General features: G+C 41.0%; 1 protein-coding gene across 1 annotated transcript in view; it reads left to right on the top strand.

Annotated features, from left to right (window-relative positions):
* SORCS3 (sortilin related VPS10 domain containing receptor 3) overlaps window positions 1-17,575 on the top strand; it is a 431,276-nt gene that overhangs the window by 311,231 nt on the left and 102,470 nt on the right. Inside the window, exon 7 of the mRNA XM_053389270.1 lies at window positions 5,906-6,024. Within this exon, the coding sequence (XP_053245245.1) occupies window positions 5,906-6,024 (119 nt within the window). The remainder of the gene's footprint in view (window positions 1-5,905; window positions 6,025-17,575) is intronic.

Raw genomic sequence — 17,575 nt, 5'->3', positions numbered from 1 at the left:
AGAACCTCTGATTTTATCTTTACGCTTCCATAATGACTTTTCATCTATACATATGACTCTCTTTGAAAGTTTGTTCTGCCAGGATTTAGAGATTTACAAAGCTCACACCAGAATGCCACCCCACCTGTTACAATGAATGCATGAATTCTTGCTTTCTTCTTGTAGTTTAGGGTTTATGGCTATAGGAGGGCAACTGTTGAAAATGGACAACTGACATAGCTGGATAACTAAATGAGACTTCTGGTGCAGTTAGGGTTTGCAAATCTTCATCCCCTCTCAATTCAGATTGACTGATCAATTGATTCCATTCCATTTATTAATAGATTCCTAGGAAATATTTCAAAACAATTTAACAATTAAAAACACCTATAAAACAATTTCATATTATGCTTGGCACACTCATAATTCCCCTCACTTCCACTCCACTCATTTCCTCCTAGCTCAATTTTATATTCAGACACTGCTGTTCTCCCGAGAAATGATTAGGAACACAGGGTCCAAATACTTCTCTACACACACTCTTGTAAGCCTCAGCCCCTTGGGCTACAGTGTCTGTGAGATCTTCCTAGAGTGTGCAAAGCTTCCCATCCTTTCAATTACAACACTGCAAGGACAGCATCCCAGGTTGAAGGAATTTTTGATGCACATGACACACAGTATTGCTAGTAAACAACCTTGTGATCTCCCTGTTTTGGAGTATATTCTTCTCTCCCCCACCACCCAATAGCTGATTGTGAAATGTTTTAGAGACAACTGAGAGTTTCCTTGAACTGGTGTGTGATACTACGGTGGCAGACATTTCTTAAATAAGAAGTTTCAATTCCAGATGACTAGCTGGATCAGTTTTGTTTCAGCAGAAATAAGGAGCCAAATACTTGAACAGATGATATGCAGTTAGTGAATTCCTTTTGTCCGTCAAGATCTCTAGCAGAAGCTTTGTATATTTTCATACAAAGCATAAAATTGAAATGGTTGCCTTTAAGCATGTTTCTTGAAAGGTACTTTGAATTTGAATTCATATGAATAATTTGGAGCAATAATTTTTCTGTTTGTGTGGATAAACACCATGCTTACAACACACACACACACACACACACACACACACACACACACACCCTTCAGATTCTTGCATGTTAGGAAGATGCCCTGAGTTGTGGCATTAAATGATGATTCCTGGGCTGATAGCCTGTTCAGACCCAACTCAAATTAAAGTTTGACAATTGAACTCTGCCTTCAGCTTTTCACCTCAAAAGGATAACTTTTTAAGAACAGATGTGTATAGTGCAATGCCTCTTCAGTTCAACACAATAGGCTGGAAAAAAAAATTCCCCCAGCTTGTAATGCCTCAGTGAAATCAGAGGAGTGAGTTTTCTAGCCTGGGAATTATTCCTGTGCTTGTAATTTAGACTGAAAATAGGATAATTATGTGCTTGCTCAGCCTGCATTTGTCATTCTTGCAGCCAACAACCACTGATAATACCTATACTCTGGCATTGGTTACTAACCCCTTAGCGTGGGACAAATCAGAAGGGCACTAGGTTGGGGAAGGCTGGACTAGATGTTTTAAAGATGGGAACATCATTCACAGGAAAAAAACACATACACTTGGCATCATAATAATTAGAAATGCATTATTCATTTACAGCCTGGTTTGGGGTGTGGGGAGGTCAGTTGGGCAATTGATTTTTGTCTTATTTTCTTACATTCATACCTCTCTTTTCTTCCTTCATGGAACTCAAGGAGGAGGGTATGTGGTTCCAAGGCTGTGCATGCACTGTAGCCTGGCAAGATCTGCTACGACTTGGCATCATGTTCCTTTGGACCACACCGTAGTCTAGATAAAAGGGGGGAGTGTTTGTGGGGGGAGAGCCTGTATGTGGGAAGGAAGTGTTCAAAGCTCCTTTCACTTTGCACGAGAAAAGGATCTTGTGTGTTTTGTTCAGTGGTTGCTGCCCTGCTGCCTTTGCTTGTTCATGGGGTGAAGAGAGAAGTCTCACAGCTTGGTGCTGAACGAACAAGCTGTGGGCAATAGGCAACACATTGCTTTCCCCCATTCCCACAGTGCATTTACCAAGTGGAATTATAGCAACATGAATATGGCTTAGAAAAGTATCACGAGAATATGAATGTTGTCACTGAAAATGTACAAGTCAAGAATGCTTGAAATCCAACCTCCACCCCCCTGCAAAAATTTTTTTGTCCAATTATGCTCCAGTTGCCAACTTGATTCCAATTCAAGCTGAGAGGAGTTTATTTGCCCATCACAAAATGTGTGTTTACATCCCATGTGGCCTTTGAATCAATGATTGCATTGTGGAACCCCCAACAGGACACACAGCTACTAGATTATCCTTGCTTCAACCTTACATGCTGTATAGGAAAGAGTAGCATCCCCTACTCAAGTTCAAGAGCAATCAAAAGGGTTAAAAAGGTTAGAATGATCTTGTTAGCACCTTTGATTCTGTGCATTTTCTCACTTGCCTGAAAACTTGCCTTGGCCAGTGGTCCTGAGGTGAAGGAGCCTGCATCAAAACTCATGTGTTCCCCAAATGTAAGGTGCAATCCTCAATTGGGACTTTATAAACTCAGAAGACTAAGCAGTTAAAATTTTAACTACAGGCAACTGCAGCAAGGGGATGACTTAATCTGCAGTTCATGGCGAAGAATTCATAAATGAGAACTTTGTGGAATGGCTTTTCGCCAGGAAACTGAATATACTGACATACAATCCTACAGATTGTTTGAGAGAGGGAGGGAGGGAGGAGTTTTGTAGACTGTAGATATAACCTGATCTCCTCAGGTTAAGTTGATCAAACCAAGAGTACAGCCATTCATCACAATGCTGGGATGATAAGGAAGAGGGAGAAAGGATTTGGTGATGATAAACTAGTATAGTTCTAATATTAGACTCTGTGAAAATTATCAACATTCCAAAAATAAGGTGTCCCTGGTTGAAATAGTCTTGTATCCTCTTTCAAATTAATCATGTGAAAGGCTGGACTGGATGAATCCCAAGCCGGAATTAAGATTGCCGGAAGAAATATCAACTACCTCAGATATGCAGATGACACAACCTTGATGGCAGAAAGTGAGGAGGAATTAAAGAACCTCTTAATGAGGGTGAAAGAGGAGAGCACAAAATATGGTCTGAAGCTCAACATCAAAAAAACGAAGATCATGGCCACTGGGCCCATCACCTCCTGGCAAATAGAAGGGGAAGAAATGGAGGCAGTGAGAGATTTTACTTTCTTGGGCTCCATGATCACTGCAGGTGGTGACAGCAGTCACAAAATTAAAAGACACCTGCTTCTTGGGAGAAAAGCAATGACAAACCTAGACAGCATTTTAAAAAGCAGAGATATCACCTTGCCAACAAATGTCTGTATAGTTAAAGTGATGGTCTTCCCAGTAGTGATGTAGGGAAGTGAGAACTGGACCATAAAGAAGGCTGATTGCCGAAGAATGGGTGCTTTTGAATTATGGTGCTGGAGGAGACTCTTGAGAGTCCCATGGACTGCAAGAAGATAAAACCTATCCATTCTTAAGGAAATCAGCTCTGAGTGCTCACTGGAAGGACAGATCCTGAAGCTGAGGCTCCAATACTTTGGCCACCTCATGAGAACAGAAGACTCCCTGGAAAAGACCCTGGTGTTGGGAAAGATTGAGGGCACAAGAAGAAGGGGACAACAGAGGACGAGATGGTTGGACAGTGTTCTCGAGGCTACCAACATGATTCTGACCAAACTGCGGGAGGCAGTGGAATGCCTGGCGTGCTCTGGTCCATGGGGTCACGAAGAGTCGGACACGACTAAACAACAACAACAGCATCCTCTGTTAACAAATATATTAGATGGAGAATCCAGACACTTGCCACTTACTGCATAATCATTTCAACTCAGTTTAGTGGTTTTCAAATTCTGTCAGACATCTTGCATGCTCAATGTATTTTGTTATTTTCCTGAACATTAATTTTTCTGTGGTATTAAGTGTTCCAGTAGTATGAAAGTTCCAGATTTCCCAAGGATCAGTCTTCTTTTCTCTCTTAACTCTAAAAACTGTTTCAGCATAGCTATATTAAACATATCTGATTTGCCATTCCTGGATTTCTACGCACTGGGATAAGACCACTCCCACTCTTGGGGTGGTAATCAACAAAATATTGGCAGTAGTATAAGGGTTAGAGCGAATGCAAAGAAATTTCCTCCTGCTCATCTGTCCCCCTGTGTACTCTAGGCCATCCCCAAATCTACTTTGGACAGGGAAATTGCCAGAACAGATATAGGGGGCATGAATGGGGAGGAGACTGGATTTAGCTGTGTGTTACATTTAATACAACACTTCGTATTTTTCCATGAGCTTTTCCTCATGTTGAAAAAACATGTACTGTAGTTCATTAGTTGAGCCCTGAATGCATTATCTCTTTTCACTTTGTCACTATGTTTTCTAAAAGCATCCTTCTACAATGTGGCTATTTATTAGATGAAGTTAGTTTTATTCCTTAATTTTCGTAAGAATTTTTGTTTAATTTTCGGGGATCCTACATGTTGTAATATCTGTGCCACAAAACAGAACCAAAATTGAACCTACGTTTTATATCTAAACTCATCTAGGGTTGAAGATGCTTTGTTTCTATGTTCCACACACACTCTTTCGTAAAATAAATAAGACAGACTAAGAAGCAAAGTCACAAATAAAGGCAGATTAAAGAGAACCTCTTTTATCTCCCTGTGAATATCAAGCAGGTGACCTTTTTGTATACATTTAATTATTGGTGTAATGCATTCAAAATGACACATTTCCCAATAGGCAGCAGTTGGTTGTCATGTCAACACATGTACTTTATTTGCATCTGTTTGCCTTCTCTATTTTTCATTCCTGCTTATTGTGCACCTTTTGCTTTGGTACACAGTAGTCGCCAATTATCTACCTTGTTGGATAAAATGAAAGGCTGTGTGGCAAAATGCAGGGCATAGGAAATGGTTAGTGAACGATCACCACATATTGATACTGACCAGTCCAGAGCTTGCCAGTTTTGTCTAAGATTTGAATAGATACATGAATCCATGAATCCAAGACATGAATCCAACTTACCAGAAGAGGAGATAGGTTTTCATTCAAAAAGAAAGCTACTGCTGCTTTTGTCATAGTTGAGACTTTTCATACAGCTAAGAAGGATGGACTTTGAATAATAATTTATTTATTTATACCCCGCCCATCTGGCTGGGCTTCCCCAGCCACTCTGGACAGCTTCCAACAAAATATTAAAATACAGTAATGCATCAAACATTAAAAGCTTCCCTAAATAGGGCTGCCTTCATGGACCAGGACATTTACATGGACATGGCCCAGGTATTTACATATTGCTTAGGTGTAAGCAATGCTGAGGCCATTTATTAATCATTTCTTGAACTGTTTCCTATCATGCATTTTTAGTAACAAATATACCCGAGGCCTTGTGGAGTATAAGAAAAATGTGGCAAAGGAACCAGTTCATGTAGGTTGATTATAATGGCAGCATGAAGTCCAGGAGTATGATGAAAGATGCTGGACAGGTAGACTGGAACTGTTTTATATGTATCTGGAACAGGAATAGTAGCCCAGAAAGCAAGTAATAGGGGGTCGTAGGAAAGCCATAGTTGATAGGGATCTAGGATAGCAGGCTACAAGAATCTACATTCCAGGGAATGTAGGCAAAGGAATATATTGGGAAACGTCTTTGTTTTCCAAATAATGCTCATAGTTCAGCAGGGAGGATTCCTGGGCTGTGCATATAAGGTTTTGAACTCAAGGCTGTCGATGGTGAAAGATGAGTCAGATTCTCTGGTCTGAGTGTTTGCTTAACATCAACTCATAAAAAAACTATCAGAAAATATTTTAACATACATTCTTCTTATTCCCATTACAGATGCCCATTATATAACCTGTAGGATTCAAGAATGTTCAGAGACTACCAAAAGCGGACCTTTTTTGCACTCTATTGACACAAGCTCTCTCGTCGTCCAGGATGAGTACATTTTCATTCAGGTATGGGTTTGTAGAATCCAAATTTGCAGATCACGCTGAAGCTGCATGCACAATATCAACTCCTTTGTGAGTTTTGTTTTCCATGCCAAGCACTATTTTTTTGGAAAAAACTTAGTTGAACAGAAAATATGCAAACATGGAAATGGTTTTACAGATTTTATGTTTGATATTGGTCTAAGGGCAGGGATGTCTTTCGGGACCTTTAAATGTTAATCTGCATCTACCCTCTATGCCTGATTCCGCCAGATATTTATGCTGAAGGTTTTTTTCTTTTTGTAAACCATTGAATTGTAATTTGCATCAATTCATTCTACTTCAAGGAAAACAGTTTTACCTTTTACCTGCCAGGCACTAATGGTAAAAGTTTGCACCCTGATTATAATGAAATTCACTTGCCATTGTAAATTGAATTTTTTTAGACCTTCAAATGGAAGAACCTAAGGAAATTCAGACTGTAGATGCTGTTATTAATTTGACTGACAGTTTAGAAATGTAGCTCGTTACATTCCTTTATTCCACTTAGAATATAGGCCTGTCACCTTTGTATTCAGTTCTTCTTTTCTGTGATCTTTGCTTTTCTCTCTGTCACTCTAATGACTTTTAATCCTGTTTCTTTGTGCATCTGTTGGTCTGTCTTGGCATCACTTTTTCTTGAAAATTCCAGTTCATATGTATGCATTGCTTTATTATTCAGCTCTTCACTCCTTTCATAGGTTTATCCATCTCAATTTTTCTTCCACAAGTTCCTGTTTTGTCTCTACTGGTCCTTCATTGTTGGGTGCTGGTAATGTCAAGGTTGCAAGTTTGATCCCCGCATGGGATAGTTGCATATTCCTGCATTGCAGGGGTTGAACTAGATGATTCTCAGGGTCCCTTCCAACTCTATGATTCTATGACCCATTGTAAAGTAACAGTTGCTAAAATATGGAATGAACACTGATTTTTGAGATTTGAAATTCACTAAGTCTTGATTGGGCAATAGACTCTTCATTCTTTGGATCAGATACTTTGCATAGCTGGATCAGTAAGCACACAGATTATAGTTTTTATTAAGCAGTCTCATAAATGTGTGTATATATATATATATATATATATATATATATATATATATATAGTCAGTAAGTTTATGGTGGGTATGTTCTGATACTTGTTGGATGGATCCTTTAGGCAACCTAGTTCTACTTGGTGGCTGCAAAAGTCAGAATTTGTTGGGAAATAATTAGCCAGAATATTGGGGAAATAAGAGCACTGAGAGAGACGTCTGAATTTATGCCTTCCAGGATAGTGCTCTGTCAATAGTTGTTGCTCCATAAACCTTTTTCTTTTTAAGTTTTGGGTAGGAAAACTTAGCAATTTGTCTACATCAGTTCTTAATAGCTGGCAAGATGGCACAGCAATGAACTAAAGGGTTTTAGGGTTAATTTTCTAATATCAATTGTTTTGCTTGTAGTCTATGAAAGTTCAGCTGATCCAATAATGAAGTTGTCAGCCACGGGGTGTTTCTGTGAGGGAAGGGGAAGAGCTGCCTGTGATTCAGAAAGAGCTGGGTAGGGAATGATGAGGGACTGGCAGCTGGATGGGAAGAAGTTTCTTTTGAAAAGAAAGCTAAGTAGCAGGGATTCTAGAAGCAGATAGATTAAAGAAAGGGAGAAGTAGGTCCAATAATGAAATACAGGAACTTGAGAGAGGTGTAGGTGAAAGATGCATCTAACTGAAGAAGAGAAAGGGGTCAAGGAAAGGAATGACTAGTGGAAAGCAGGAGTCTAAGATATGAGAATCTGTGTGCTATTGGCATGAACCGTGTGCAAGAGAGTCAAGAGTGCTGGGCAGACAGAAGTTCTTTACCATTAATTAGAGTCAGCAGAGCTGAAGGCAGCAGTGTCGAATAGTTAGAGGATTTTAAAAGTAGCACCTTTGGATATAGCATGTGGCTGGAAAGACTCTCCTCCCTGGAAGAGAGGGGAGTGGTTGTGGGCAGGAGCCCGAGCTCCGCCCCTGGCTGGGGGCCTTAGCCCCCGCCCCTCCTCACCTGGCTGGCGCCCACGCCCACCGGAGGCAGCCAACCAGGTGTCTCCGGGGGGCGTGTTTAGCAGCTTAATGCTGCGGCTCCAGCTCCGCCTCCTCCTCAGTCGTCGTCGTCCCGCAGCGAGTCACCCACCCTCCACTCCCATTTAGCTCAGGGTCTAGGTTTTTTGGCCTTGCTATGGACCTTAGGTTGGTCGCCCCGGTTGTCTGGGGGGCCTGGTAGGAATTTTTCCATTTGACATTAGGCTTTTTGGTTTTTTCGCCTACCTCGTAGCAATCGTCACAACTTTTGTGGTATTGGTGGGTAGGTTAGGCATTGGATTCATGTGTGTCAAGGGCTAGGTGTGGCCATCGCCTATGCTATCTACCGTGGGTTATTCCGTTAAAGGAATCTGGCGGTCGTGTATTCCGTCCAATGCCTGCTTGGCGGGAGGCCATGGCACGACCCTCGGTGACATCAGGGGTGAGCCTATAGTTGGATTAGCATCAACAGGCTCCACCTACTGTTGAATAAACCCACCTCCTATAGTCATCCAATGCCTAAGCCAATACCTTTTCACTGCTGTAATCAATAAAGTTGTGGCCTTTTCTTGCCCATTAACCTTATATCACGTGTCCTTGTGTGTTTATTTCACATAGCGGGGGTCGGGTCCTCGAGCCACAACAATGAGTTAAAGAGTAAGTCATATTTGAAAGCAAAAGTAGATCAGTCACTTGAAAACATAGAACGTAGGGAGGTCTGACAGTACAACTAAGGGGTTTGGCTTTTTGTTTTCTGTATTTCAGTGCTTATAAAGGAGAATTTAGCTTTTGTTGATGGGTTTGTTGTTGAGGTTCTGAGGACTAAGAACAGAAACAGCGACAGAGCTGAAAGCTATTTTTTCTGTAACTGTCACACTGCTAAAGAGATGAAGGTGGTGTCATATTCAGATCAGAGTTGGACTTAGAAATACCCAGGCTTTCCCTCAAACTTCAGGGCTAGTGAATGTGAAAAGAGAGCTCCCAGTTTTGCTTCTGAAGTCATGCAAAGAATGCCAGTTGGTTTGTACCAGTGATGAGAGGCTCTGTGTGGGCTGATCATTCATCTGCCTGCAATTGGCATCTACTGGAAACAGAACACTTGGGGCTGGAATTAATTGTTGCTAATTACTCTAAGTTTAAAAAAGCCAACAGATTAAATGAGGTGTCTTAGAGGTACTTATCTCTGTCTATCATTTGAAATTAATGGTACAGAACATTTTTATGTTTATTATTTGGAACATTAAATAAACATCAGATAAATAAGTAAGATTGAGGGACATATGAAGATCTCACAGGTGTGAGAATGATCACTTTATGAAAGTGTGTGCGTGTGTGCATTAATCGGCTCTGTGTTTACCCTAAATTAGGTGGCAAATTGAGGTGATTTGTGAAGGTTCTCATGTTTCTGTGTCAGATCATACTATTAATAAGGCATCTTGAAGCAGATTAGGGACTCCCTAAGTTTCTGAGAGGATCTTTCTGTGTACACACCACATTTAATTCCAGATTCAATTGAGACTATGCACTTGTTTTTTTCTGCATACTACACATACAATCTAGGTTTATTGCATATTTTTTGGCCCCTGAAAAGTGCTTCTTGAAGAACTTGTTTCATTCTGAAAACAAAAGCTCGTTGCAGATTGATTCTGCATTATCCCACAATCTGCCCATTTGAAAACAGAAAGAAATAGGCAGTCCTGGCAATGGGGTGTGTGGGTGTGTGATATTGATTGTATCCCCAAAAATCTCTGGGGAGTGCAGAACCACTCCCCTTCACCCACATGAAATGTAGTCTAATGGTCTAGGAAGAGTGTAGACACAGTTGATTTACACCAGGTAGAATCTGGAGTAAAACCTTGGGAATAAGCATACAAAATCAGGGAAGTGGAATATGAGGGAAGAGTCCAACCCCAGCCAAAATAGAAGACCACTTGTTCCCAAATTCTCTTAATATACTGTGGCTGTATGGGAAACTCAAGTTGAGCTCAGGAGAGATGAAGGTGCACTATAGCTATGTACAGGTGGCAGTGTTTAGAAACTTAGAAATGCTGTTAAAGAGCTATTGTTGCCCATGGAGACATTCCTGCCTTGGTTTTTATTCAAAACTCTTTTCACAGGGTTCTGCAGCACTTCAAGAGGTGCTCTGTAACAATCAAAATGACAAGAGCGGCTGTGATAGATGTGCATATGTTTTGGAGTGACACTTGCAGACATCTACCTGGTAGCGTCCGTGACAATGAATATGTCCACACTCACATCCACCCACATCCCACTTTATAAGCCCACATTTTGAAACGCTTTTCATAGTTTTCTTTTCCATATGTGAAAAGGTAGGGTTTTCACATCCAGGTGTGTAGCTCTTTAACATGGTGCAACAACATCTTGAAAAAACCACTGCCTGCCTCTAACGCTATAATAACATTCTTCTGTTGTGTTGAGGGTTAGTTAAATTCATAGACTTTCTCTTCCTTCAGCAAGGTTGGCCTGTGCAAAGTAAGGCTCTCTTTCTCCTTATTACAAGTATGTAGTAGGAAGAGGAAAATAATAATTAATATAATAATACATTTTTATTTATACCCCACCCTTCCCCTTCTAAAAACTGGGCTCAGGATGGCTAATAGCAGATATAAAACATTGATTAAAATGCAACTTAAAAACAGCATAAAAACAGCATAAAATACAACATAAATGCAGCATCAATGTCAATAAAATTCAAAAATTCAGGGGTCTTGGAGGGGGGGAACCCTAGCCAGTAAACATCAAATGATCACCAGGGCTAACTGGCCAAGGTGGTCCTACTAGGCCCAGCAAGGAGACCAGGGAAGAGTTTAAATTTGGGGTCCCAGAAGGGTTTCTTCATAGACAAGGAAAGGGGAAAGGGAATGGAGGATCAGGCTACGGTAATTCAAATTGAAGGCCAGGCGGAATTGCTCTGTTGTACAGGCCCTGCGGAAGGAGATCAAGTCCTGCAGGGCCCTAGTCTTGTGGGACAGAGCATTCCATCAGGTTGGAGCCATCACTGAAAAAGCCCTGGCCCTGGTGGAGGATAGTCTGCCTTCTTTAGGGCCCGAGTAGTTTCCTGCTACTCTGTGGAAATGATCATCTGTGCATCCCCTATGAAAGAGGCCAAGCAAATATACAACAGTGATGGACAATTGCTCAATAATTCTCAGCCTTGGATCTGACTATGTTTTCTGCAGGTTCCCACTGAATCCAGTGAGATTTAAGGCATGCCTATCTTTTCCCACCGATTTCAATGAGACCCAGGTTCAGCTAACTTAATCTGAATACAATCCATTGAGCTAATCACAAGTTTTGGGAGCAAGGAAGCTGTGCAGTCCCTCAGATTGTCTGACCAGCTCAGGTGAAATGACTTACCGAAATAATAATAATAATAATAATAATAATAATAATAATTTTTATTTATACCCCGCCCTCCCCAGCCAAGGCTGGGCTCAGAGCGGCTTACAAGCAATAATAAAAACAAGTGGAATGATTACAACTTAAAAACAAAATTAAAATACAACATTAAAACATTGAAACATTAAATGAAGTGGGAGATGGATCACAGAAAGTATAAAAAGGGAGAGTGCCTAAATTTCCATACACTGAGTGCCTTATAATTAACCCAATAATAAAATGGAAATATAACCCCTTTTGATTTTATGCAATTAGCTTTGGGTGAAAGATTATGGATATGAGACTGCAACCCACTGTCCACATCCCTGTGGAAGTCAGTGGACTTACATCTGAGTAGACAGAAGTGTAGATTGCTTCTATACTTCTTTATAGGATTGCACTCACAGTTTAACTGATGACCAGAACAAAAGTCTGCAACCTGAGCACTTCTATATTCTTCCCAGTGAGCCTGGCCAGACCCCTAAGCTTTATGTTCCTATCTGGAGCACTGTCGTCTGAGTCTATTTGGAGCTTTCAATGCAGCTCTTCCAACCTTCATCAGAGTTAGGATTGGCATCAGCATCTGGATGCACTCCATTTCTGCTTTAAATTGGGAGATCCTTGCACCATTAACCAAAGAGAGATGTAATGGGGAGGCAATAAATTATCGTTATCCAGGGACCTGGGCCAGAAACACCCCTTTTTGTCTTTGGCTTGCATGAAATATTTACTCAGGTTTCTGAAGCGCACAAGAAGAAATGTAAATGAGGGCTGTGGAGTGCAGAGTCTCTGCCTTGTTGATTGTTTATGCTGCCTGTCACTCTCTACCTTTCCAGCACTTCTTCCTCAAATCCTCTGTATCACTCCCATTTGTTATGCAATTTCATGCCTACTTGAATATTGAGAAGCTTTCCTCTTCAAATAGAGTTGGCTGGTGTGGCTCTTTCCCCCATGACAGCTGAGGGCATCCCCTTCTCATCAGTGGCTTCATTAAATCACCCTGTACCAATAAAAAGAGTCGAAATTACACCAATATTAATAGATTCCAGTTGTAATGTCTGTTCTTACTGATGATGCTACTGAGTCCAAATGGTGATGGAAGGGAAAGGGGATCTTTGATTTCTCCTGATGAAGGGAGGGTCTGTGGCAATTTGAGCTTGATGAGAGAAATTACAGGATGAGGTACCATGGTGCTTGCTGCATGAGAGACCAGAATACGTTATCATAATGGTTCTTTAAGTATTGGTCTTGATGCTGCCTAATTTTTTAAGTATCACTTGTGAGCTAGGAGAAGCCTAGATTTTATTTTATTTTTAAAAAAATCAACAGAAAGGGTGTTTGTTGGTAAAATGAGACTCTTAGCTAGAGTTCTTTCAACAAGAAAGTCCAAAACCTTTCTGGATTTTGGCTACATCCTCTGCAGAGGTGATGCGTGCAGAGAATTGGGTTCTGCTGTCCCCTTTAATATTCATAAAGATAAAGTATCTTCCCCCAATGTCTGAGAAGACAATTAAAAGGAAAAAAAATCATCTGATCATGCTGACTAATTTTACTGCTACCTTTTGTTAAAAAGACCACTGTGATAGACTGTTGACTCAATATTTATTGGTCATTAGTGCATGTGGGTCTTACAACAACAAGAATTCTTACAATAAGAATTCAGTCCTACATAAAGTTTGGTTTAAGAAAAAATATTTTCTAAAGCATTTAGCTAAAGACGAGTATTGGCAAAATATGTCAATACTGTATTTATGTAATCTCTGAGTTTCTTTCGCAATTCTACAAAGCTGCAGCCAGATTTCATATGTCACATCTGTGTTTGAGTCTGGCACCTACTTCCGATGGTCTTTGACCTGAACCATGTATGGAACAAGATACCTATAGGTGACGATTCCTTGGAAAGCTAGAAAAGAAATGAAAATAATGTCTACAGATTTCCAGGAAGGTCCATATTTACTGGTTTACAGAGCAACTGCTGCCCTCCATGCCAGGCTATAGGACAGATGAGACTCTCTGCTTAGTTCTCCCAGCTAAGCAGGCCTATTTGCAGCTTCTAAATTTGCAGCTGGGTAGGAAGCCCACTGTCAGTATGTCCACCAATGGAAAGCCCTGTAATTGGAGGGGCTGGGGAAGCTTGGATTCTAAGCCAATCATAACCATTGCCAGCTGGCATTGGGCCTGACCCAGAATCAAACACTGCACCAACCTGGACCCGGGGCAGGTAGCCATCCTCATTGTCCTATCCCTGCTTCTGCTGCAGCTGCAATGACAGGCGAGATTGGAGATGCAATTGTGGCTCCATTGTTCTTCAACTCCCCACATAGGGATGGAGATTGGTTAGGATTGCAGCCTTACACATTTTTATCCCAATATAACTATGCCATTGCTTGGATCCAGATGTCCACAGGGTTCTGATATGTACAAAGAATCATTTTCACAAATAAGGGCTTCCCCATTACCTTCCTTAGTCAGAAAACAAATGTGGAATCCTTTCTTTCGTGGGACCATGCATGTATATTGGAGCTGGGCAACATTGTAGGTCATGTCATCTATTCATAGCCATCTATTCAAATATATTCATGGCAATTATGCAATAGAAATATATTTTTCCTTGGCTCTTCAGATGGAGCTATCAGGTTTTAACAGAAATCGATCCACGCAATTTATTTTTAACTTCTCCCTCTTTAGCTCCAATTGATTTTTATCTTTGTGATCAATGGTGACAAGAACACTCTGGCAGGTTCACAGGGGTCAGTTCCTTGAGTCTTCTATTGAACCAATCATTAAAAGCTTATTATGAAACTAATAGGATGGAGACGTTTCAGGGATGAACATGATTGCAGCTGTTTTATTGGTGAATAATGCCTGACAGTGTTGATCTACTTATTATCAGTCTTAAGAAATGTAAAGGAAGAGGGGAAATGGATTGCTCCCACAAAAAGAAAAACCCAAGGAGACTAGAGACCATGCAACACAGATGCTTATTTTAAAAACAACAGCACAGTGAAGATATAAGAGCAATGTTCAATCAAGTGTTTTCTTATTTGAGACTGTGCATTCCCCAGTTCCTGTCACTGTTTCATCTACACTGAGCCAAGTATTATTGGATTTGGAACTTGAAGCAAAACATCTGTTGGCAAAAATTGATTAACATTACTCTCCTTCTTTTGCTTCTGGGGGCCTTTTATTGTGCCATTTCGTTTAAAATCTCACTTTTTTCTCCTTCCCTTCCCTCATCCCATTTTTGTCTGGTGCATCAAAAAACATCTGCACAAGGGAATATAATACTCACCTAAAAAGACTAAAATGTTTTTCTCCTGTAACTCTTCATAAAGATGATTAAATATAAGCAGCTGTCGGTATCATAAGAATTTTTACTTTGGAGAGAAAGCTTGAAGGGTGTTGTTGTGGATGTTCAACTTCAGTTTTTTATATGTGGCCTGCACAATTGTTTTGGGAAGCAGTCATGGCTGGGAGGGTGGTGGGAGAAGTCAAGCATTTTACCTAATTAGCAAAATGATGAGATACCATGGTTAGACAAATGTGATGCCACAAGGTCTCAACTTGCAGTGATAGCTACGTTTGGGAACCTTATCTGTTTGGGGTTACTATGGGCTCCTGACTCAAAGAGCAGGCATGTCTATCACAATTAATCAACAGAACAAGAATCATAGAATCATAGAGTTGGAAGAGACCACAAGGGCCATCGAGTCCAACCCCCTGCCAAGCACAGCTTTTTATGAAATCACCAGTGTGTTTAACTTTGAGGACAAGTTGCTAAGGATGCACTCTTCTGGACCCTGGAAGAGTGTCCTGGGGTTATAGGAGAGATTGGATATCCCTCTCCAATGTAAGAGGCAAAGTCCTGATGGCAGAGAGAGAGACTTGATGTTGGATTCCCCTTCCGTGCCACTGCTGTAGAAGCAGACATCCTGGGCAAACTAGAGCTCTGACTCTGGTAGGGCCAAAAAGGTGGTATGCCAGGGGAGGACTGAGAAACAGCTGGGATCCCAAGGACCAATGCCATCCTGGTCCCTGACACCAACTGGGGTAAGATCAGATTCACTCAGGTATCTACACCTCTCCTTTTCTTTCCCTCCCATTGTTTCCAAAAGGAAACAAGTTGAGATACAGCCAACAAAAGCTGTCTTTGGACAAATGCCGGCTCCCTCGGCCTGGAGCGTGATGAGTGCTGCACCCCATAGTCGCCTTTGACTAGACTTAACTGTCCAGGGGTCCTTTACCTTTACCTTAATTCCTAAGGAATACAGCTACAGTGGTACCTCGGGTTAAGAACTTAATTTGTTCTGGAGGTCCGTTCTTAACCTGAAACTGTTCTTAACCTGAGGTACCACTTTAGCTGATGGGGCCTCCCGCCACCGCACGATTTCTGTTCTCATCCTGAAGCAAAGTTCTTAACCCGAGGTACTATTTCTGGGTTAGCGGAGTCTGTAACCTGAAGCATCTGTAATTTGAAGCGTCTGTAACCTGAGGTACCACTGTACTCTGTTATGAATCAGGTTTGATTATAATTTTAATATTAATTGTTATTTGAAATTAAGCTTTGGTTTTCAGCATGTAAAAGGCAAAAGATTTATATGGTCTGAGATGAAGCCAGAGTATGTCTTTCAGCATGTAAATCAGTCAAGGTCCATTTAGGTATTCCATGGAAGGTAGGGCCATCAATGGCTACTAACCACGATGGCTATGTAGCAGCTCCATTTTTGGAGGTGGTATGCCTCTGAATACAGTTGCTAGCAGCTGAAAGTAGGCAGAGTGCCGTTGTGCTCTTGTCCTCCCACAGCCATCTGATTGGCCATTGTGAGAACAGGATCCTGGATTATATGCCCATAGGTCTGATCCGGCAGGGATCTTCTTATGTTCACACTAGAAATATTTGGAATCTATTAAAATAATGTTAAAGGAGACACGTATATCATGCTAGATTAGCATTTTGTTAGAAAGTTTTATTCATTTGTTACATTTGAAATGCAGTGCAGGTATGAAATAATGCAAAGAGGTGGGACCAGTCTTGGAAAAGTGAAGTCAGAACATCAAGCAGAGAAGACAGGTACATTTAATGATAAACACATTTGTCCAATGGAATCATTTCAATTGGCCAGCTTCCTAATTAAACTCATAAAATATAAAGCCAAGGGAAGGGGACCCCCCCCCCAGATTAACGAGCCCATCATTAAGTAAAGGGGGAGTAAAAAAGACAAACCCAGCTAATTCTGGGCTAAGTATGATGGATGAGTGCAGGAGAAATAATTGGATGCCATTCATCAAATATGAAATAAAAGGTGGTGTCGGAGGGGGAAAAACGCTGTAATAATCTCCAGGATTCAGTGTAGGCAAGTTTTCTTATATGCAAAGTTCATCAAAATAAATGAAAAAGGGGCTCCTGAACTTCATTCCTCACTAGAGAGCTTCACAAATGGTAATGAAGGTTTGATAATTGCTTGTGATTTTTATTACCCTAGGTGTAAATCATGAAAAGGCCATATCCCTGCTGATGTAAGCATCAGATTGGTCCTCCCAACAGAGGGTTTCCTTTCTTTCTCCCAAGCTATGCTTTTTTTTTCTTTTTTCTTTTTGCTTCCGTGGTGTTTCCTATAATATTTGGAATTTCTTGCCACTCAATGCAGTCCAGCAGAGTCTTGGAGGTACGATTGTGGTGAGATGTCTGGATTAAAAGCTAAGCTCATCTGTAAAGCTAGAGCCAGAGCACACGTCACATGAATCATGAAGAGACCACTGGAAATGGTATCATCTGATGACTTATCCCTGTGACGATAATCCATATAAAAGACTTAATGGGGTGATTCCTAGGGCTAGAATTTGATGGTCCCTGTGTTGAATAAAACATAGGGGCCCATGGAAGACTGTTTAGGGTGGTGTTTCCATGTCTGTGGAATGAATTCCACACTGAAGTGTACCTTGGTACATAGTATCATAGAATCATAGAGTTGGAAGGGACTCCAAGGCTCATCTAGTCCGACCCCTAAAATGCAGGAATCTAAACAAGCATCCATGACAGATGGCCATCCAACCTCTGCTTGAAAACCTCCAATGAAGGAGAGTCCACCACCTCCCGAGGGAGTTT

The sequence above is a fragment of the Podarcis raffonei genome, chromosome 5, assembly GCF_027172205.1.
Source record: "Podarcis raffonei isolate rPodRaf1 chromosome 5, rPodRaf1.pri, whole genome shotgun sequence".
Taxonomy (NCBI): Eukaryota; Metazoa; Chordata; class Lepidosauria; order Squamata; family Lacertidae; genus Podarcis; species Podarcis raffonei.
This window is presented reverse-complemented; position numbering and strand designations above follow the sequence as displayed.